Source organism: Podarcis erhardii, assembly GCF_964252035.2.
Source record: "Podarcis erhardii genome assembly, chromosome: 3".
Taxonomy (NCBI): domain Eukaryota; kingdom Metazoa; phylum Chordata; class Lepidosauria; order Squamata; family Lacertidae; genus Podarcis; species Podarcis erhardii.
This window is the reverse complement of record NC_138507.1, coordinates 77,015,427-77,039,306: the sequence shown is the minus strand read 5'-3', so window position 1 is coordinate 77,039,306 and position 23,880 is coordinate 77,015,427. Positions and strand designations below refer to the sequence as shown.

Below are 23,880 nucleotides of genomic sequence, written 5' to 3'. Positions count from 1 at the left end.
GCTTCTCCATTTAAAGACTTTCAGGTTCGTGACAGGACTACCTAGATCATGATTTGCTGCTGGCTATATCACATGGCAATGACTGGACATTAGTCACACTTGTGCATCATGGCTTAATATGACTTACTGAAAATGAGCAGATTATTGATGCACACTGATATGACTTACTGAAAATGAGCAGATTATTGATGCACACTGTCCAATTGCTCCATCATTACTTCTCCCCTATGCTTCATGTCCAAATCAGAAGCTGTGGCTTGCTTCTCTCTAACAAGCCACAGTTGCAAGCCACCTTAAAGCTGTGGTTTGTTGTCTGTTCTCAGCAAGCCACAAGAAGCAAGAAAGTCTGGCTTATCATGATGTGTGAACATGGTTTTGTCTCTGAACATGGTTCCACCTTAAATCTCATTTAGAATATTTCTGTTTTAAGGTTTTTAACTACTCTTATGAACTCCATGTTTAATTCTGAGTGCTGATGCCCACAAGATCTTGAAAAATAAAAGGAGTATTTCCATATATAGCTATAATATATCACTATATATAGTATGCACACTCACCTTGTTCTATGAACAAAGATGCTAAAGGAACACCTTTCTGATTCTTCAGCAAAAGTGTTGGCCAAGGACTACTGCCATCTGAGAGAGGTCTTATTCTGAAACAAGAGAAAATCTTTAGTATGAAGAAAACCACTCCTGATAAACAGATAGCTAAGAAAATGAAAAACCTTAACGGGACAAACCATGATCTAGCTATTGTTGCAGTTCCTATTCAGCAGTTAAAAGTTGGCTTGCTTGAAACAAATGATTTGGACTTTATTTACCGTATTTTTCGCCCTATAGGACGCACTTTTCCCCCTCCAAAAATGAAGGGGAAATGCGTGTGCGTCCTATGGGGCGAATGCAGGCTTTCGCTGAAGCCTGGAGAGCGAGAGGGGTTGGTGCGCACCGACCTGATCTGCGTCCTCCAGCTGTCCCCGGACCTGGTCTGCAGGCGGGCTGCGGGGAGAAGAGCGCTTCTCCCCGCTGCCGGCCCCACAAGCGCCTGGGGGGGAAATAATTTTTTTCCCCTTTATTTCCCCCCCAAAAAACTTGGTGCGCCCTATGGGCCGGTGCGTCCTATGGGGCGAAAAATACGGTAATCCCACCCATCCTTTTACTGCAGTGAAACATTTCAGTTTAACTACTTTTGGTGATTGAAAACAAAAATTTCAGGACATTCCTACAGCATACAAACAGAGCATGACCTTTTTTATATATATATAAAGTCCTATAAACTTGTTGAATCAAATCTTCAGTGATTTAGGACAGTGGAAAATCTTCCAATTCAAGGTTTTCTGGAAAACCCACATCTCTGATACAAATGTTACAATGTTAATCAGGAGTTTGAAACTATTCATTTTGCTGCACTGCATTAAGAGATAAAACCTATTCATTTTCGAGATCCAGAGTCAGTAGTTTGTAGCTAAGCCACAGGACTTTTGTATAATTGATGGTTCTCAACATTTTCTTCAAGCAACGAAGTGGGTGAAGTGGGTGCACTTTTTTCAGAATAAATCTGAACAAGACATCTCCAAATGTTTAACCCCTGGCATGCCTCAAATTGTGTGCCTTAAAACTCCAGTAATTCATGTTTGCATTAAGTAAAAACCTAGGATGCTTTCAAGTAAGAGATTGTCTCTGCCCTCTGCCCTCCCCACAGTGTTTGAATTTTGCTGCCAGAATTTCTGACTCTTATTCATTACAGCCAGTGCTTTTTTTCTTTAAAAAATGTTTAGGGGTACTCTCATTTTCCTACTCATATTGAAATACTGCCCATCAATGAGGCCAAACTTAGATTCACAAAATGTTTAGGGGTATGCATACCCCTGTCCCCCCCCCCAAAAAGCACTGATTACAGCTGTTCAATTAGGCATAGACAGATGCATCCTAACTGGACCTGCATCAGGAATAAGCCCCCACAGGTTTAGCCACTATAAGATGGAAAATAAGTATGGTTTTGCAAGCCTCATTCAGTTCAGTTGTACTTGTTGACTCTGATTTCCCAACACATTGGCTATATTTGTGCGTCTCACCAAACCATGGTTTTGTGTGCTGTACACAAGAATGAGCCAGAACAAGCTTCAGGCCTGAGTGCTCCCTCTGCCCTCTCTTTTGTTCAGAAGATTTCACTCCTGTTTTAATTAACCACAGCTTCCTGTGTTGTCCAATCTGGAACCAGAGTCAGCATTAAGTAGGGATAATTTAAACAAACCAGCTTCAGTACTCCCAGATTACTCTGTGTACAGTACACAGTACACAGAAGGAGTGTGTGTGTGTGTTTTGAACATTTTAGTGTCCAGAGTGGGCTTCTTCAAGAATCATTATACCGCCACTTCTTCAAGGCACCTAATACAGTTTCCTCCCCAGGCAATCCCCAAGTAGCCCTGATGGGCAAAAGTTGAGACTACAGATCAAACAGATTCAAATATACTATAAAATGTATATATAAGTTTACATATGCATACTGGTTTTTATTAAGGTGCTGTTGCATTCATTTTACAGTGGTACCTCAGGTTAAGTACTTAATTCGTTTCGGAGGTTTGTTCTTAACCTGAAACTGTTCTTAACCTGAAGCACCACTTTAGCTAATGGGGCCTCCCGCTGCTGCCGCGCTGCCACCGCCCAATTTCTGTTCTCATCCTGAAGCAAAGTTCTTAACCCAAGGTACTATTTCTGGGTTAGCGGAGTCTGTAACCTGAAGCGTATGTAACCTGAGGTACCACTGTATTCTAAACAGCCCTGGGACTTCCAGGTAAAGGACAGGTTATAAGCTTCTCAAAACAAAAACAACCACAAAAACACCACCTTTGTATTGCATTCCTCATGCCACATAGCAGCCATACCTCTCTTTACAATCCGTACGCTCTTTTGTTTGAACTGAGCTTGGCCCCCATGTGCACCCTTTCTTTTTGAAGCCTCGCCTGACATCTTCAAATTCTTCCTGATGACAAACTGTGCTCCTTCCCCATGTTTTGTTGCTCTCATCCGAGGTCACTGCAGAAAGATGGAAGATCTCAAGAGCAATTCCAAGCAGTATGGCTTTATGGCAGTGCTTATCCGAAAATACCCGATGCTTTAGCATTCACATTATGCTACTGTAAAAGAGATTACACCCTCCCCCCCAGTTAAAGGACAGCTAGGATAAAATCAAATTCAAGCAGGCAAAGAGTTATCTCATCTATGAAGGTAGGAAGTAAGAAAAGAAACTATGCCAATCAACAGAAAATATCCGATTTCTTTTCATGCTTTTGATTTTTCTTTATACATCTTGGCAAGCTATAGTTACTGAGCACTTGTATCAGATATACATGCAGAATAATGTCTTTTGTGATATAACTTAATAGGACAAAGTCATAATATACAGTTAATGCATTTGCATTCATTTGAAACACAATCTGTGGAATGGATATCCAAGTAAGTGCTCAGGCTATCAGTGCATACAAATTCAGCTTAGAAATTAATTTAACCAACACCTTTTATGATTTAATGTGGTCTTGCCTTTTTTCTTAACCCCACTGGGAAGTTCATATTCGCTTGTGATATCTACATCTTGATGGTACACATATATACTGTTTCTTTGCCCGTTAGCTGTATTTGGGTCAGTTTTGGAAATCACTGAAGAAACAATTAAGAGAATAGAGATGAAAATACCAAGTTGCACTTCAGCTTGGTATTAAGCAAATACCATATTCTTAACCAGGCATCCCAAAGTACAGAGGCCTTCCATTCATCCTAGGAATAGCTTCTCCAGCAAATGGAGATGAGAGGTAAGTGCTCACAGCTGATTACTTAGTGATCCATTTTTAAGCAGTCAAATCCTATGGTTGACAGCACCACCACCATCAACAACAAATCTTTAGGACTGGATATAACAGCTGCTGAAACAGTGCAATATGTATTGTGTTGTGGCAGCTTTCCAGTTCAGACACGACACCATGCTATAGTCATCATGTTTCATCTAATCAGGTGTAACAACCTGACCACAATGTTGCACTGATACAGCAAAGAGGATTGGGCAGCCACACTGACAAGAGCTATTTTGTACATTGCCCAGATAACTACCAACAGGGAAAATAATAATTATTTACTAAGTGAAGTGTTGCTGTGCCACACAATACTATTATACAACACAGAAACAGGAATGGATGTGAATGAAGCATGTTTAGATGGAATGTAGTTAGTAGCTTGGCCATATAGGGTTGAGAGAATTTTAACCCCCCCCCCATCTTCTCATTATACCTTCCCTAATTTTTCCTAAACATATTGGACTGGACTCTGAGTGGAAGAAACCTTGCAGAATGATACTTCTGTGCCCCTTTCTATACACAGTTGTTCCTCTCCCTGACCAAAAGTCACTCAGGGTGAGAGATCTTCTGGAATGGGCTGACACCCCAAATTGGATAACAGTGCCTATCTGATCCTATACCCCCCTGCATGCCCCATGACACACTATTCTGAATTTCAAGAAGTTGCAGTGCAAAGGAAGGACAAGGCAAATTCTCTTCTGCAAGCTTTCTCTTACTTGTCATTCCAAGATCCAGCCCACTGGATGATGTACAATACATTTAGGTGGCAGACATGTATGAGGAAAGCAAAATTGGTAAAGTTACAGTGGTGCCTCGCAAGACGAAATTAATCCGTTCCGCGAGTCTCTTCGTCTTGCAGTTTTTTCGTCTTGCGAAGCACGGCTATTAGCGGCTTAGCGGCTATTAGCGGCTTAGCGGCTATTAACGGCTTAGCGGCTTTAAGAAAAAGGAAACAAACTCGCAAGAACTCGCAAGATGTTTCGTCTTGCGAAGCAAGCCCATAGGGAAATTCGTCTTGCGAAGCACCTCAAAAAACGGAAAACTCTTTCGTCTAGCGAGTTTTTTGTCTTGTGAGGCATTCGTCTTGCGGGGCACCACTGTACACTGCAACTTTTTGTGGGTTTTTAATGCTCTCTGTTCAGATTACAATCACAGGAATCCAATTACTGGGATACAAAGATCCATTTCTACAGGAGGTGAGTGCATTAGAAAAATCCTCTCCTGTATACATATCCCAAGACTCCTTGGAACAACCTCTATGCAGGATTTGGCCTAATGTGCATGTAGCCCCTTCAAGGGCTTGCACACTACAGACTCCATAACTGTACAGCCAACATATGTTCTTTTCTTCTCAGTTCCATAGATTCCAGGCAATTCTAATATTCTAACATTTTATGTTCTTGAGAAGGATTATGGTGGTGGTGGGAAGCTTGCAGACTTACTTATTCAGTGAAAGAACTACAAACTCGTTTACAAAATCTGCCCAATTCAAGGAGTCTCTCAAAAAATATTCAAGACTGGGTTCACAGTCTAATGAATATTCAACATATAGTTCCAATGTATAATTGTTTAAAGAAACCAAATTTAGAGATATAACCTCTCCTACTTCAGAAAACTTCCAAGTTGGTAATGACCTTTATAAAATCAAATCAATAAAGCCTGATTACAAGCATTACCAACAATTAAAAATAAATCCTGCATGAGGAAGAATTTGCGTTTTATAGCCCTTTTGATTATTTTAATTAAAAACCTGATGTGATAGGCCTTGGAATTTCATTTCCAGACAAAGGTGACTAGACCTCTGTTTCTAAACTGTGTTGAAGGGGCTCCCATTCTGTTATGTAGTGAAGTTTCACCCTGGGCCAGCAGGGGGATACTGTATATAGTTTTCACTCAGGTCTGTAGATAGTTTTCCCTCAGGTCCGCATCAGTTATTTTAGGCGGGAACTCTGGGTTGTTGTTGCTACAATGTTGACAGCCGGCTGCCTATAAAAGCAGGCCGGCTGAGCTGTTTGCAGTCAGTTCTATTCCAGCTTACGAAATAAAGAGCTACTTGGAGAAATCGCTGTGTCGTCTGCTATGTCAACCCACAACTTAACCCTGGCGACGAAGGTGGGATGGATGGACATCAGAGCACAGCCAGATGCGGCCAGCCTCTGAACTGAGCTGAATCACTGAGCTGAATCACAGAGCTGAATCACTGAGCGAAATCACTGGACAGAACCAATTCAGAGCTGACTGTTCTGGCTAGAGCACTGTGTTCCATCCATCGCCCTTCACGCCGGCATCGGAATCATGGCTTCACTTGTGCCTCTACCGCCGTTTGCGCCAGCCTCTGAATCATGGGATTCCTACCTCGCTCGGTTCGACTGCTACCTCCAAGCCAACGAGCTGACAGCAGTATCAAAGGATCGTAAGCGGGGCCTATTCCTCAGCCTCTGTGGGCCTGAGGTGTTTGAGACGGCCCGAGCATTGGTTGCGCCCGAAGCAGTCCAGGCAACACCATGGGACACGATCCAAGAGAAGCTCCGCAACCACTACGCACCAAAGCCGTCCAAGATTGCTGCCCGCCACGCGTTCTACCACCGGAACCAGGCAGAGGGGGAGTCAATCAACAACTACACCACCGCCCTGCGACAGGCTGCAATGCACTGTGAGTTCTGAGACTTAGACGATGCCCTGATGGATCGAATCGTCTGCGGGGTCCGGGACATCCATCTGCAACGGCGTCTCCTTGCCAAGCCAGACCTCACGCTGCAGAAAGCCATTGAGGAGGCTGTGGCCTCAGAAGCTGCTGAACGCTCCGCCCAGGAGATCCGCAAGTGCAGCAGCCCGCGTCTTGCTAGGGAGCCAGTTCCGGTGCATCATGAAGAGGCCAGCAGTGATGAGGCATCCTCCAGTGAAGGCGATGACGTGCACCAGACAAAGCGGGAGCACAGGAAGTTCCAACAGAAGTCCAAGGGCCAACCGGAATGTGCCGGCTGCGGAGGCAACCATTCCCGTGCCAAGTGTCGATTCAGAGACGCCATCTGTAGGAAGTGTTCCAGAAGGGGCCACATCGCTAAGGTCTGCCGATCGGCTCCGTCTGACACCCCCCCTTCATCGACTCGCAAGTCCAAGCCTTCACTCCAGTCTGCCAAGGAAAGTTGTTTCGCTCTCACCAACTGCCGCTGCCCGTCTGGAACCACGATTGGCCAAACTGACTCGCCTACGCGACGCAAGCTGAACGTCACGGTGCTCATTGAAGGAGCTCCATGTGACATGGAGATCGACACCGGGTCTGCCCTGTCCATCGTGTCGTGGAGCACCATCAAAAGACTGGTACCCAGAGTGTCCAAAAGGCAACTCGACTCTCACCGCGTACACCTGAGAGACTACCAGGGAAACGACATTCCCGTGGTAGGCGTTGGCCGGTTCCGGATTGCCTTCAAGGATTTTTCGGGCCTGCTCCGGTTGGTGGTGGTCGAAGGTCAGCGGCCAAGCCTCCTAGGGCTAGACTGGTTTGATGCCCTCGGCCTGGAAGTCACCGGCATCAACTGCATCTCTAACGCAGAGACTGAGGGTCTGGTCAAAGACTTTGCCGAGGTTTTTGACGGCACCTTGGGGCAATATACAGGTACGCCCATCTCCTTTAGCCTTGATCCACAAGTCGCCCCCATCAAGCTAAAGCCACGCCGGGTTCCCTTTGCTCTCAAGGCTAAGGTGGACGAACAACTGGACAAACTGATCGCCCAAGGAGTTTTGGAGCCGGTTGACCATGCCAAGTGGGAAACCCCCATCGTCACGCCTGTCAAGCCAGATGGGTCGGTGAGAATCTGCGCTGACTACAAGTGCACGATCAACAAGGCACTTCAGCAGCACGCTTATCCGGTTCCTGTTGTCCAACACCTGCTGCATTCCCTGGGTGAGGGTAAGGTCTTCGCTAAGCTGGACCTTGCCCAAGCCTATCAACAACTGCCAGTCGATGATGCCACTGCTGAAGCCCAGACGATCGTCACCCACCGGGGGGCATTCCGTTGCCGCCGGTTGCAGTTCGGGGTGAGTGTGGCTCCTGGCATCTTCCAAAGCCTTATGGAGCGTCTCCTGCAAGGGCTTCCGGGCGTGGTACCATATTTTGATGATGTCTTGGTGTCTGCAGACTCACACCAGCAGCTGTTCGAGCGCCTCCGTGCCGTGCTGACCAGGTTCCAAGAGGCCGGGCTCAAGGTAAAGAGGGAGAAGTGCCAGATCGCCGTTCCACAGGTAGAGTTCCTGGGCTATCTTATCGATGCCTCCGGCCTTCACCCGACCACATCCAAGATCTGCGCTATCCAGCAGGCCCCCACCCCAAAGAACAAGACGGAGTTGCAGGCGTTCCTGGGGCTGCTGAACTTTTATAACATGTTCCTGCCCCACAAAGCCACAGTGGCTGAGCCTCTTCACCGACTCCTTAGTACAAAGACGCCTTGGGCCTGGGGTCATCGGGAGACGGCGGCCTTCAACGCGGTTAAGGCTCTCCTTTCATCAGACAGTGTGCTGGTACAGTACAGTGAATCCAGGCCGCTGGTCCTTGCCTGCGACGCCTCACCTTTTGGCATCGGTGCTGTCCTTAGTCACCGTTTTCCAGATGGAAGAGAAGCACCGCTCGCCTACTTTTCCAGGACACTATCTCTGACGGAACGGAATTACAGCCAGCTCGACAAGTAGGCATTGGCACTTGTGGCTGGAGTGAAGAGGTTCCATGAATACCTCTATGGCAGGACTTTTGACCTCATCACTGACCACAAGCCACTCCTGGGCCTCCTCGCCGGTGATCGTCCAACTCCACCGGTCCTCTCGCCACGCATGCTGCGATGGACTGTTTTCCTGGCTGCCTACCACTACCGGCTCATCCATCGCCCGGGGAAATCGATGGGCCATGCCGACGCCCTCAGCCGTTGCCCTCTTCCAGCATTTGTGGAAGACCCGGCTCCAGCTTCATCGCTCCTTCTGATTGAGGATCTTCCGGCAGCGCCTGTATCAGCTGCCACTGTGGCCTCCGCGTCTGCCCAGGATCGCACCATCAGCCGGGTGCTCAACTGGGTGTGGAGGGGGTGGCCACAAGGGCCTTTTGCATCGGAGTTCCAGCCCTTCGCAACCAGACAACATGAACTCTCAGCTCATCGCGGCTGTCTGCTGTGGGGAGACCGCGTCGTGATTCCCCAGGGACTCCGTCAGCGCGTCCTGGAGGCTCTGCACGTTGGCCACCCGGGAATTGTCAAAATGAAGGCGTTGGCTCGGTGTTACGTCTGGTGGCCTAATATGGACGATGCCATCACTGCCTGGGTGTCCGCCTGTCAAGCGTGCCAAGAGTCGAGGCCTGCACCACCGGCAGCTAAGGGACACACCTGGGAGACGCCAAAGACACCCTGGTCGAGGGTGCACATCGATCTGGCTGGCCCCTTTCACGGCCGGACCTTTATGGTAGTGGTGGACGCCTATTCCAAATGGCTGGAGGTCGCCCTGATGCCCTCCACCACTACCGAAGCTGTCATCCGGGTGCTGCGAGGCCTGTTTGCAACGCATGGGTGTCCTGATGTCCTTGTCTCTGACAACGGACCACAGTTCACGTCAGGCACGTTTGAGCGGTATCTTTTGGGACTGGGCATCCGCCATGCCCTAACAGCACCCTTTCATCCATCCAGCAACGGGCAAGCGGAAAGAATGGTGCGCTCGGCAAAAGAGGCACTGGCGCGCCTGGACCGGGGAGAATGGCATGAGCGGGTCGCCGAATACTTGTTCGTGCAACACATCACCCCTCATGCGGCCACAGGGAGGAGTCCTGCTGAACTGCTTATGGGCCGCCGCCTCAGGTCACCGCTCGACCGGCTACACCCGGACTTTGCCGTGGCTGAACCCCCAGGCTGTGCCAACGCGCCACGGTCATTTGTCCCAGGAAACCAGGTCTTTGCCCGGAACTATGTGGGGGACATTCCTTGGGTGCCAGCCACAGTAGTGGGAGTCACTGGACCTCGCTCGTACCAGGTGGCACTCGAAGACGGACGCTTGTGGCGACGGCACATAGACCAGCTTAGGCGCAGGGTTGGGGACTTGGACACTACCGAGGTGCCCCCAACTGCGCTTGCGGCTCCAGAAGAGACACGTACAGATGGCGAGGCCCCACCTACACCTCCCTCGCAAACTGCCAGCGTGGAGCCGAACCAAGCCGCTTCAGAGGGTCTGCCAGACTTACCACAGACTCAGACCACTCCACTTGCGGAGGCTCCACCCACAGCAGCGGATCCAGGGGATTTGGTTCCAATGCCACCTAGGGTCGCACCACAGCCTCAGCAAGAACTGTGTGGCCCCCCGGACTTGGCTACCAGTCCCCGGCGGTCTGGCAGAGTTCCCAAGCGCCCAACTTATTTAAAGGACTATGTTGTTGGACATGTATCACTGTTGGTCTAAGTATGGGAAATGTAACCGATATGCTTTTGTGCCTAATTGAACCATTACGCGTAGTGCTGTATATAAGGAAACCATTACGATTGTAACTAACGCCTTATCTCGGTGGGGAGGGGTGTTATGTAGTGAAGTTTCACCCTGGGCCAGCAGGGGGATACTGTATATAGTTTTCACTCAGGTCTGTAGATAGTTTTCCCTCAGGTCCGCATCAGTTATTTTAGGCGGGAACTCTGGGTTGTTGTTGCTACAATGTTGACAGCCGGCTGCCTATAAAAGCAGGCCGGCTGAGCTGTTTGCAGTCAGTTCTATTCCAGCTTACGAAATAAAGAGCTACTTGGAGAAATCGCTGTGTCGTCTGCTATGTCAACCCACAACTTAACACATTCCTTCCATTATGCCACTGCAGTGCAGCCCAAAATTAGGTAAAGGGAGAAAATGTACCACAGAATAAGAAAACAGTTTCAGCTTCAGCCAAATAAGTACACAAGTTAAATGTCTGTAAGAACTCCCCTTCAGCGTTATCTATCAAGTCTGAAAGAACAGAAGATAATGGGAACAAAGGATTAAGAAAATGCTGTTCAAAGAGAAGAAAATAATCTTTTGTTTACAAGACATCCAGGTTGAACGACAGACAGACAATAGCCCCATTTCTGGGAAACAGGAGTGATAATTTATTACCCTCAAACAGAAGACACTGAATAATTAACCAGTGTTAGGCTGTGTGAAAGAGGAAAACACTTGGAACTAAGCTGAATGTAAAAGTCCCTTCATGTGTGCACAGAGGCAGGCAGACACACACACACACACAACATACAGTAACTCTACTGAAAATCTCAAGATGCATTCCAGCAAACTGCCCACCTATATTCATGTTTCTTTTCTCTCTCTCTTTCTTTCTCTCTCTCTCTCTCTCTCTCTCTCTCACACACACACACACACACACACACACGAGAATAACATTATTTAAAATTCTACAAGTCCAGTCTTGGGCACAAGTCACACACCAAGCAACAACCAGAGGCTATTTGTGTTTAATTGCACAGCCCAAATTGACAAACCATGGTTTGTAAGATGCTCAGAAACCAGAATCAAAAGTTGATGGCTAGTTTGCAATCCAAGGTGCTGCAGTCTTCAGGTTTTCTGAACTGACCAACCATAATTTGTGGGCATCACATTACCTCCAAATGCCACAGCACCTTGAGACAGGAATGCTGAGCAGGTGGGAAAGGGAAGCAAAAAAGCAGCTCTAAACCAGTTTGGATCAGATGCTCAAATCATGGGTTGTTGGTGTAAACTATAGTTACCAGAAACCATGGTTTGGTGGAATGCCTATTTTAAGCCTCCAACATAGTTAAAGTTTAAGTCACTATCTCATTAGCATTGTTAATGCTAACCACAGTGCGAAATAACTCTGAAATTAATAACAAAATCTTTTTTGAATTTGAGAATTTTCTGTCCATTGTTTTAAACTATCAGATCTTCACTTCACCTTGTACTGGCTAACAATACTTTACAATATACTCCTATACATGTTTGATTGGAAGTAAGTCCCACTGAATTCAATAGGGCTTACTGCCGGCTAAGAGGGTATAGGATTTCAGACTTAGGCTGTATTAAAATGTACTGCAAGATCGGGAGAGTTCAGTCATTCCAGATTAAGAAAATCAAGATCAGAGGGAGGGGGGCAATACCTGATTTAGACTTACATTGTATAGCTCGAAGACGGGGAATTATTAGGGGGCTACTTGGTGGACTAGAGCTGTTACTGTTTAAACTTCTTCGCTTATCCAGGTTCGGGGAGGCTTGCACTGTTATCTTGTGTTGAAAATCTATTATAAATAGGAGAAGAATGTATTTGTATAAAATAAAAACCCAAATTCAAACTAACATGCTACTTCTTTACATATAACAATAGTTACAGGCATTTTGTATAAACACAAAATTGATTATTCATTGTACCTGCAATTTTGCCTACCTCTAAAGAACTTTGTGCAGTGTTTTTACAGCATAATCACAACCTAGCTTCAACACAGCAGTGGTGCACTGCTTTTCATGTTGGTTCATATTTAATTGTCACTAAGTGCAACACAATCCTAGTAAGACCCTTTGAATCTAGTGGTTCTTACTCCCAGGTAAACAGGTACAGGAAGAACGGCAGCCACAGCTACTGAGCAGAGGAAGGAATCCATGTTTGCTGCTTTTTCACAAACCCTTGACACACCAGTAATAAATACTTTGGAGTGAACAAAGATATAATATGTTATCAACAGGGGAATTCCCTATCAGAATTCTACTTCAAAGCAACATTCCCCGGTATATTTAGTTTCCCAATACAAGAAGTTAGATTGGCTGGTAGAACAAAATTCTAAATCCAGAGCGACGTGGGGTGAGAGGGCGGAGCTTTGAATCGACCGCTTATTTCATGGAGCGAAGCCACACTGCCGCTGTCGGAGAGCGCTGACTTTTTTCCTGTGGACAATTGGATTCTAAACAACAACCCGTGAGTAGAACGGGAAATTGAGCTTTTAAATAATTTAATTTGGCACCGAACGGGGAAGGTCTAAACAGGAAGTCCACCTTCCCTTTCTGTAAATAGACTGAAGCAAAGTAGTTACTAACTAAGGTTTTGGAAAGTCTCTCATAAAGGATTAAAACTCCACTGATTGAAACCATCAATTCTGACCAAGTGAACTTGCAGGAGAAGGTGGAAAATTAAAGATTGAAGCATCATGTCTCTGAACCTGGGAACGGTTTGCAAAAAGTCCATCGACGGTAAACAGGACAAATTTGACAGCTAGCTTTAACTTGACAGCTAGCTTTAATTTGACAGCTGGCATTAATTTGACAGCTAGCTTTAAAAGAAAGACATTGTTTCTATTGTCTGCTTCTGCACTTAAAAAGAAGAAAAAGTAACTGGGAACTGTTATTAATTTACTTTTGGAATTGTGCTGGAAAGGATTGATAAAAATTGAGACTGCTTCCCTCTAGAGGGAGTTTTGGGACATTGTTACAAGTGTGCAGCTGCGAAATTGCTCTGCAGATAAGGACTGTGAGAAACTAGTTTTGACCTTGAATATCTTAAGAATGTCGGTAAAGGAAGAAGTAGCGTCTGCTCTGAATAGGACAATTTATCTGCTGGGAAAGCTGCATAAACAGATAGATGTCATGGCTACTAATATTGATATCTTGGGAACAAAAGTGGGCATCAGCATAGAAGTCGACAAGAACCCGGCAAAAGAATCCTTCTTAACTGAACAAATTGATGAATTAGAGAAGGAGAAAGTTGCTGTTGTTGAATATAAAGCAAAATATGGGGGAGCTTTAACCCTAAAGAGGCAAATGGAGGATTACAACTTGAGACCTTATATGACTGTAATTAGGAGAAGCCACTTTTTGAAGATGGGTGCCTGGCCTTATTTGGAAAAGGAAAAGTGGGGAGATCCCTTTATGCAGGGATCAAATGACTTTTGGAATATGAATTTGAGCCAGGAGGAGATTGGAGCTTTGGGGGCCTTTGGACTTGGAAGAACTGTGAAACAAGGTTTGGAATACTTTATGGGCCCTAGCTTTAATTATGAAAACCTGGCAGACTTGTCAAGAAGGAATATAAGCATCGTTGGGTTGGAGCTCCCCCGAGATCTGCTTTTTAGCACCAAAGATTATCAAGAAGATCAGCAGAAGGGAAATGAAGAAGAGTTAAGAGCCTCAGATATCAGATCTCCAGGTTGATGGACGCTAGGAGGTTGATGGAACTGACGGCAGGGGCTGGGACCGGGGAGGGGAGACAGAGGAAAGAAATTGGGAATTTAAAGTGTATATAAGGAGATTTTTTTAAAAAAAAATTAATGAGAAATGGAAAAATCGTGGAATGAAATTTCTATGACCCTAGGGGAAATGTCTTAAGAGATTAAGTTCAATATATTAGTTTTAATGAGAAACAAGATTAAATAAAGTAAAAATGGATGATTAATTGGTGAAAGAAGAGAATGTTAAATTACGGTATATTAAGATAAATTATTAGGATAAAAACAAAAATGAAGAATTTGCTGGAATATCTAACTGAACCAGAATACAAAGAGGGGAGGTGTGAGGAGGTCAAGGAAATAAGTTAAAGAAGGAAAGTTATGTAAAGGTTTGATTTGTTCTTTTTCTTTTTTCTTGATTCTATGCATTTTTTTATTTTTTATTTTTTGTCTGTTTTCCATTTTTTACCTTTTTCCTTTGATGTGACTTGTTTTTATGTATTGCTTTCTTTTTTGGTTTAATTGGGTGTTTTTCTGTTGTTATCTTTTTTATTACTTATGTAACCTTTAAAATTTTAATAAAAATCTTAAAAAAAAAAAAATCTAAATCAAACACAACGGAGGTATGTGCTAACGCCTCAATATATTCAAAATGTTGCTCATTTGTCACACTGAAATGCATAATATGATATCAGTATTGTATCTAACCTTTCAATAGCAACCTCTAAAACTTTCAGCCCAATATTTGAAATCTGCAAATGCAGTAGCCATCCTAAATAAATCTGCATAGATGAGGAAAATCAAACCTGAAGGCAGACTGATTCTGTGACCATCTTTAAGCTTTAATCTGCTTTTTTTGAACTTTCCCTTTCTCTTCTTCACATTGGGCTTGTCTTGGTTTAACTGGAATATCAAAATATTGAGTTCTCGCTCCAGTACATCGATCTCCCGTTCTGCTAACTGCTGTTCACGCCGCTTCAACAACTCTTCTTGTGACTTCTGATGGAGAGCAGCTCTTGTTAATTCTTCTTCTCGTGACCTTAGCTCCTAACAATAGTTATAAAAATACTAGTTAGGACACAAGTCTTCTGCCATGTGATGAAAAAAAAATCTGTAAGTATTTTACCTGACAACTTTTCAAACAAGAGAGAGATAGGGTAAAATCTCCCTCCTTCCACACCAAGGCTATTTTTAAAAGAGGTGGTCAACCAGACTCTAGCCAGGCTTTGTTGGATTAAGAACAAATGGGAATTTGGGACACTGTTTCCCTCATCAATTTGGTTTGTTTTTTGTTAACCTCCACAATGTGTTCTGAAATGTGACTCTAAATTATTATTTTAGCAAGTAGACTGCAGAAGAGGAAAAGAAAAATGGGCTTTGGCCCAGGATACCTAAAGGAGCGTCTCCACCATCATTCAGCCCGGACACTGAGGTCCAGATCCAAGGGCCTTCTGGTGGTTCCCTCAATGTGAGAAGTGAGGTTACAGGGAACCAGGCAGAGGGCCTTCTTGGTAGTGACGCCCTCCCTGTGGAACATCCTCCCTTCAGAAGTCAAGGAAATAAATAACTATTTGACTTTTAGAAGACATCTGAAGGCAGCCCCGTATAAAGTGGTTTTTAATGGTTGATGTTTTACAATTTTTTATATATGCTGTAAGCCGTCCAGAGTAGCTGGGGAAACCCTGTCACTCTGGGTGGGGTATAAATAATAAAATTATTATTATTATTATTATTATTATTATTATTATTATTATTAAATACAATGCCAGATAACTAAGATCCAGTAGGCATGCCAGTGCCCCAAGGGCTCCCCTACTTTTTCTGCATAAAAACTTTTAATGTAGACTATGAAAGTCAACTTGGATGGTAGCTTAGGAAGTTTCCCATTAATATTTGTAACAAAAGAATAATTAGCCCAGTGTAGTGTGTGTGTGTGTGTGTGTGCATATAGGAAAAGGCAAGATTTCAAATTATACAGAAGCTTCTTTTCTTCACAATTAGTTGCTCACCCAAAGAAGGTTTTGTTTTTTATATATGATTAGTCATCCAACTTTTAAACAATTACATATACATTTGTATATAGTAAGCCCACAACGTGTGTGTTCAGCTTTAAGCAAAAGGCAAAAAAATAAAAATAAAAAGTGGGGTGACTTTGGCAATCCCACCTGCCATTAAGCCCAGTGTGTTCTGACTATACACCACCCTGCAAGGATAAAAGAGCAATTTAAAAGAGTTAAAGAGTACCAAGAATTAAGAGGGGGAAAAGATCCAATTCACTCACTTTTTCCTTGGTCCTCAGTTCATCAAATATCTGTTGAATTTCCAGTTTCCAGTCATCTTGCATGGAATGGAAAGATTCTTGAGGCATCTCAGTCAAAACAGCCCCCTCAATGGCAGTAAGCTGCTCAAGAATCAAGGTAAAGGGCGGTCGGATATGGGGATCCTGAGCCCAGCACACTAAAATTCATCAATTGCATCAGTTAGAAGAACAGGGAACAAAATCTGACACTATAATAATAATAATAATAATAATAATAATAATAATAATAATAATAAATTTATTTATTTATACCCTGCCCCAGTGGCGTAGCGTGGGTTGTCAGCACCCGGGGCAAGGCAAGTAATTTGCGCCCCCTAACCCGTGGATTTGCGCCCCCTAACCCGTGGATTTGCCCTAACCCCAGATGTTGCGCCCGGTGCGGCCGGCCCCCCCTGCACCCCCCACGCTACGCCACTGCCCTGCCCATCTGGCTGGGTTTTCCCAGCCACTCCGGGCAGCTTCCAACAGAATATTAAAATACAATAGTCTATTAAATATTAAAAGCTTCCCTAAACAGGGCTGCCTTCAGATGTCTTCTAAAAGTCTGGTAGTTGTTTTTCTCTTTGACATCTGGTGGGAGGGTGTTCTACAGGGCGGGTGCCACTTCCGAGAAGGCCCTCTGCCTGGTTCCCTGTAACTTGGCAGCTTTTAAGAATTCAATTATTATTTTTTAGCATTTCTTTTGAAACATTTATATACTGTTTCTAAACAAAACTCAAAACTATTAATAGAGCACTTTCTTGTTAGAGTAGGGTTTGCTTGAGATTGCATTAAATGAGGCAATTTCCTCGGACTGTCCAGAGCTATGTATAAAAGGTAGCATGTGACCTGGATGCATGCACAGATTATTTTAGGCATGACCTGTTAAATAACTTACGGTCCTTTCACTTTCAAAAAGTGAGACCACAAATATATTCACCATGCGCATTTTCACCTGGGTCTCATACAATCTTCTTTTTGCAACGGTGACCCGAAGGCACAGACCCATGTTCTATAGATTAATACAGGCTCAAATGATGAATATGGAAGAATGGCACACAAGAGCCTTATTTGAAAAATAAGGATTCCTTCACTTCCCCCCTATGAATTATTCAATTTGTAGATCCGTAAACATCCTGCATTGAGAAAACCATGCTGCACCAACAAAATAAACTGCTTCCGATGTAACTTTTCATTAACTTTGAGCATTAACTGAACTGACTTGCACACTTTAAGCAAGTAGCTCAGTTGGTTGGAGCTCAGTGCTGAGAACATCAAGGCTGCAGGTTAGATCTCTATACGGGACAGCTGCATATTCCTGCATCACAGGGGTTTGGACTACTAGATGATAATTCCATGATTCTAAGCCACACTGTCTCAACCTGAGCTACATCACAGGCTGTGGTGAGGCTACGCTGCTATTCCGAGCTTCTTTGGAGGAAGGGCAGAATATAACTTAATGAATAAATGAGCAAGAAAGCACTTCCAAAGATGAATGCAGCTTTTAAAATGAAATTACTTTCCACTGCTGAATGCGTTAAAAAAAAAACATTTTTAGTACTGGACTAAAATGAAATGGGAAGCTGGTGTTTTCTATACCTTAACGTAAGTGATGACATTTCTAAATGAAATGCTAAAACTAAATGTACACATATTATAGACAACATGCGAGTTATCTCATAGCAACTCCCCCCCCCCTTTTTTTAAATAAGCAGCACAAGTACCTTTCATTAGTTTAGCAAATGGTTCGGGACATGTGGATGGAATGGGCAAAGTAAGCTTATTGACAGCAACACCGTAAGCCACAGCAAGACCATCAATGCCTCGGTATGGAACTTCTCCCGTAAGGAGTTCCCACAGCAATACGCCATAACTATAAATAAATGTTTATTTGACAGTTAAATACACGGCTTAATGAAGGGCAAAACAAAAACTAAAAAGGTCATCAACCCATCTAGAAAGAAGGAAAGCATCCAAACACACCGCAACAAAGGACATGCCATTGCCATGCTCTACATCATTCCAACACATGGTTGCAGCTAAATGAAATGCCTTATGGCCACAGGCATGTTACTTGGAAGCAAATGAAAATCCAGCTACATAAATAAGTATTCTGCATATCTGAAAGTGGATTCATCATATTTGTTTCCATAAAGCCTTCACCTTGCGGTCCACAAAAAAGGAAGAACGAACTGAATAATTCCTTGAAGTGTTTAAGATGGATGCTTGATCTCGTTGCTGCTGCTGTTTTATTGTTGCTCTGGTGGTTGTGGGTTTTCACCTGCCTTGTTTTAATTATACTGTAAATGAAACCTGGATAGCTCAGTTGGTTAAGAGTGTGGAGCTGGTAACATCAAGGTTGCAGGTTCGATCCAAGCTGCATATTCCTGCATTGCAGGGGGCTGGAGTAGATAACCCTCAGAGTCCCTTCCAACTCTACAATTCTATGAAACTGTTTTACTCATGAAGGGATGAGTGGGGTGGTGGTGGTTCTGCCTGGCAAGCAAAAATGCTTTACCAGACAGAACAATTGCCTTAGTGCAAAGTTGAATTCCTCTCCTTGTATATCTGATCTCATCTTTCAGGTGTTAAAAAATGAACATAGGCGTATAAAGAGATATTCCTCCTGCTCTCTAGAATGCAATATAGTGAGAACCAATATATTGAGAAGTATAGTGAGAACCATTAAGGGAAGCCTAGAATCAGCAGAGTGCCAGAGTGATTGATTGGGTGAGGTTTAGGAGCCAGGACCTTGCAAGTTGTGTACGCCTCGGTGGTGCTCCTCACTTGCAGCATGTATCCAGGCACCACACCAGGAACAACCACACAACTTTAGTTGCTTCAAATTTCATTCAGCTGTACAAAAGTTATTTTTAAATATATATATAACGAGAATACTAAAAACATAATTACCTCCAGATATCACTTCCTTTAGAAAACATGGATGATTTGATAACTTCAGGTGCCATCCATGCATAGGTTCCCGCAGCACTCATTTTAGTTGTTCTATGCCACTCTCTAGCCAAGCCAAAGTCTGTAATCTTCAGTGTTTTGTTATGAATATCATCATTCTCTATCTTCTCAAGCAACAGAACTGAAAAAGGGGGGAGAAATGTATAGATCACCATTAATATTAACTTGACCCATCTGGAAATGCAAGCATAATCTGTCTGCAGCCAATATGGAGCCAAGCGTTTCCCTTTTTAGAAATTAATGTTAAAATTTTTATTTAATAAATAAAACTAGGACAACATGGATTTAGCTCATAGTAAGAGGTTCAGAGTGCAATTCATCAAGGATTAAAGCTGTGCCTGTCCCACCCCCCAAAAAACCTGATAGTTTGAGTAGATGCATATGCTTTGAATGATGATTTACTAACATAAGGTGTGGAATGTTGAAGGAGTAAACACCTACAATTAAGAGAGTTCAGGTGTCACACTAAACCATAGTTTAGCATAATGTGAATAAGCTGCCCAGAACCTTAGACTTGTGTGCTTCTCCTCTTCTCCTGAGTAACTAGTTTTAATGGCTAATTAACAGTAACTACAGTTTGTCAGTTCAGATGATATGACAAGCTGAGGTTAATGGAAGCCAAAAGCAAAAGCTGGCAAACTCATCCCAGGATTGGGAAGGAGACAGAGGGTTACATGAGTCAGAAGGTCACTATAGCCTACTGAACTGCAGTTTAGTGTGGTGTCGAAATACACTAAATAGTGCAGATTCAATTTCCAATTTTGGAGCTAATTCTCCTCACAGTTTAACCTAGTGATTGATGGATTGCAGCAGGAGAATATTGTCAGAATCCTCACGCATACAAAACTAGTGAATCACAGAGGCAGCTCAACTAGAACTACGACGCTGAAATCCAGTTCACACTATTGTTGCCAATAGCAGGAACTATGTTTAAACACTTGAGACAGACATGGTTCAAAGTCCAGTGTACAGATAATGAATTGCAATTAAGTTCTTTCCCTGGCCATATAAATTGCAAAGCACCATTAACAGGTAACCAGTTAAAACTATCTAGGGCTGTGGAATGCGTTCAAGCAAAAGGCGAGGTGACCTCTAACCCTTGCAACTGTGGAGAATGTTTAATATTTTACTATTCATGTATGCATTTATTTAAAAGAAGAAGACTCTGTTACTGATCCATAACAGTGTGCGTTGAGGCACAAGTGAAGTACTGAATAAAATTATATTGAAACTCAGTGCCCATGACAGAAATAATTAGAAGCAGGAAAATGTGGTGAACGTAGTGATATGAACTTGCTGCCCTTTGTACTTTAATGAAAGGCCTATTGTTTTGCATTCTACACAGGCAAAGCAAAATTCCACAAATTCCATGTCAGTCAATCTGACCGAAACCAAACACAAACTGACTTGGAAAGGTAATAACTGGCATATGGCCAGGTTTCATTTTAATGGGAAAGAGGGGGCAGCAGTCAAGAACTATTTCCCATAAGCAGGATGAAGAATTGCAGTCACTACATATACTTTGTATAATTTCCCCCCTCCCTCCCGTTTCTCAAATTGGGTGGCAGAGCACTTGACATAAACAAACTAAATAGGCGCCAGTGCCTCGTGACTGAACAAATTCTTGTGGTCTGTTGCTTAGCAACCTGCGCTAGGCCATCCCTTTTGGACTTCTACAGATATTTGCCCCTCATTAGCTTCATATCAAAACAAGTGACCTTTGCAACCTTGGGCTTATTCTGTGCACTCAACCATACGTGACTGAAGGTCACAAATAGCAGATGCAGAATCTGGAAGTTATTTTAACACACATGCTATATGATTCAGGTGAGGGGCTCTGCATGCAAAATGCGCTTCACCAAAACGAAAACAATTTGTAGAACTTGATCACTAAAATCACAGTGTCAATATTTGCCATTCCGACTTCAGATTGAGCCCAATCCTAAAGGCTACACTTTGCAAACATTTACTTTGACGCTAAGAGAACTGGGGAGGAAAGTGTGCTTTCAGAACTAGCACTATGTCCATAACATTAACATATTTTAGAACGCACCTCTATAGCATCAAGCCCAATTACTAAAGTGGATTTTGTGTATGCGTGCCACTTATTTACCAATTCCTATTTAAAATTTGGGTGCACAGAGCCATTTAAAAACCTACTCCTTTGGATTAATAGCCATAACATTTTAAAACATAGACCAATTCAATATACACACAATAAGTTATAATATTATCTGTAACAAACCAAGGATGATTGTAGTAGAGGAGCTACATGTAAGTCGCTCTTTTCCATTTAAATCTCTCCCATTCCTTGGTGGAGCGTGCTACCACTCCATGGGTCCTTTGATTGCAAACATCACTTCCCTTAGGGAAGAAAGCGCAGTAGAGGCTATAAAACTACATGAATTTGGGGAAGAAACAAGGCACCACTCAGCAAGAACATCAATCCATCAATATGCTACAGTCAAAAACCAAAAATAAAAAGTATACAACACACAAGAATCTCAGAGCAAAACAGATTGTTCTTGTGAGTCCTTGCTAAGACAGCCTCTCCAGTCTCAGGTGGTGAATTCTTTTCACTGATAGAAATTTAGCGTATTTTTCATCCTATAGGGCGCACCGGCCCATAGGACGCACCTTGGTGTTTTTTTTGGGGGGGGGGCGAAATGAATAAAAAAATTTATCCCCCCCCCCCAGCCACGGCTGCCGCCCCAAGCCTTGCGCACACCTGCCCGAAGCATGGGGCGCCCTCCGGAGGGCTCCCCGTGCTTCGGGCTGCAGGCTGCCGCCCCAAGCCTCGCGCGCCCAGCGGTTTGTATTTAACATAAAACTGAACTGGTCTGCCGGGTACTGTAGTGTGGTCAACAAAGGGCTAATCAATCATGTGCTGCAAAACTCCAGCATAGAAATCACATGTTCTATAAATTCTACCTCTTGATTATTGCAAGGGCTTACCCTTAAGGAAAGAGGAGGAGCAGCATGCATGCCTCAAAACACTTGGTATGAAAGAACATGAAATCTGGCTGTAAGAAAAACCCTACAATGCATAACAACAACACAGCCAAGCACATAGTAAAAGTGTGATCACCTGAAGTTTGAGAGTACAGAAAGTTTTGTGATGAGTCGCAGGGAGGACACAATGAACCCAAAGCCCTTTGAAATCTGGCTGTAATGTTGGGTTGAGTGACAATAAACTGGGGGGAAAGATGTTCAGATTTCTCCTAGAGAGCCACCCATTACTGGCAAGTCAGCAAAGTGTTTCATGGTAATTATGCAATAGCACAATTACTGATTGGCAAAAGAAAGCTTATGCTGTAAATGCAGTATGCAAGTACAAAATGCAAGGTTACATACTACCCCAGGCTTCCCCAGCCTCAGCCCTCCAGATGTTTTTGGCCTACAACTCCCATGATCCCTAGCTAGCAGGACCAGTGGTCAGGGATGCTGGGAATTGTAGTCTCAAAACATCTGGAGGGACAAGGTTGAGGAAGCCTGTGCTGCCCTGTAGCAACATCTGCACTAATTTGGCTCAAGGTGGTCCGTTTATTGTGCGGGGAGCAAGGAACAAGATGATACCATTGGTAAATTTAGGGCATTGCTTTATCAAATCACAAATCTCTGCCCTCCCATGTTCCCTTCAGCTTGGCAGACAAGTTACAATGGGCCACACAAATCCATAGAAGTGTCAGACTGCACTACGCTTTGCAGGACAACCCACCATCAAGTCTGAGATCTGCTTGTGGGATATTAACATGGCCGTACCTGTATCTATCAAGCCTACTGGATCTCGATGCAGCTTTAAACCAACAAATCATAATCAGCAATGGGGGTACAGCTGTTGAACTCGGTGGATGATCACAGGATTTCATGGGTCACACATTCTCTCTGTCTCTCTCTCTGCCTTGCTTGTGTTCATTTCAGTCTGCTAAGTACCAACACTCACAGATTAAAGAGAACCCCATCTCAATATCCATTTATTATTGCTGGGGGGGGGGGTTGGTTTTTTTTATGCAATTCTCCCTCCATCTCCCTTCCCCATCCAATTCTCCCCCTTCCTTGCCCATAACATACAATTGGAAAACTGGTGGTGGAATGTACTGGGATGGAGAAGGGGGAGAGAGGCATTGTTGAGTGTGGACATTCACCATATCACAAAGATGTATTCCAGCCTATGTCTCTTTTTGTAGATTTTATTATGGCAGCTCTCATCATCATCATCATCATCATCTTATTTTTTTCTAGCCCACCCATCTGGCTGGGTTTCCCCAGCCACTCTGGGCGGCTTAAGCACATAAAAAAACACAGTAAAATGTTAAACATTTAAAACTTCTTAACACAGGACTGCCTTCAGATGTCTTCTAAAAGTTGTGTAGTTCTTTATTTCCTTGACATCTGATGGGAGGGTTCCTATCATTTTAAGAAGCCACTTGCTCAATGTTCATGACCTTTTGTATCTTATCTAGAAGAACTGCCCATGATTAAACTTTGTGCTCTATAGGAAAGGCGTGGATCCAGACCAAGTTAGTGATGCTTAGAACCTACTGAAATCTACATGGAAAGCTCAAGTCTCATTAAGTTTCACAAAACCCAATGGAGTT

General features: G+C 43.7%; 1 protein-coding gene across 2 annotated transcripts in view; it reads right to left on the bottom strand.

Annotated features, from left to right (window-relative positions):
- MAP3K21 (mitogen-activated protein kinase kinase kinase 21) overlaps positions 1 to 23,880 on the bottom strand; it is a 40,581-nt gene that overhangs the window by 6,356 nt on the left and 10,345 nt on the right. The window contains exons 2-9 of one of the 2 annotated variants that reach the window (XM_081855810.1): positions 19,223 to 19,403; positions 18,034 to 18,182; positions 16,292 to 16,467; positions 14,817 to 15,057; positions 11,974 to 12,096; positions 3,537 to 3,653; positions 2,882 to 3,032; positions 558 to 652 (exon numbers count right to left, since the gene is read on the bottom strand). In XM_081855810.1, coding sequence (XP_081711936.1) covers positions 558 to 652; positions 2,882 to 3,032; positions 3,537 to 3,653; positions 11,974 to 12,096; positions 14,817 to 15,057; positions 16,292 to 16,467; positions 18,034 to 18,182; positions 19,223 to 19,403 — 1,233 coding nt within the window. The remainder of the gene's footprint in view (positions 1 to 557; positions 653 to 2,881; positions 3,033 to 3,536; positions 3,654 to 11,973; positions 12,097 to 14,816; positions 15,058 to 16,291; positions 16,468 to 18,033; positions 18,183 to 19,222; positions 19,404 to 23,880) is intronic. The other variant, XM_081855811.1, reaches the window with a different exon arrangement.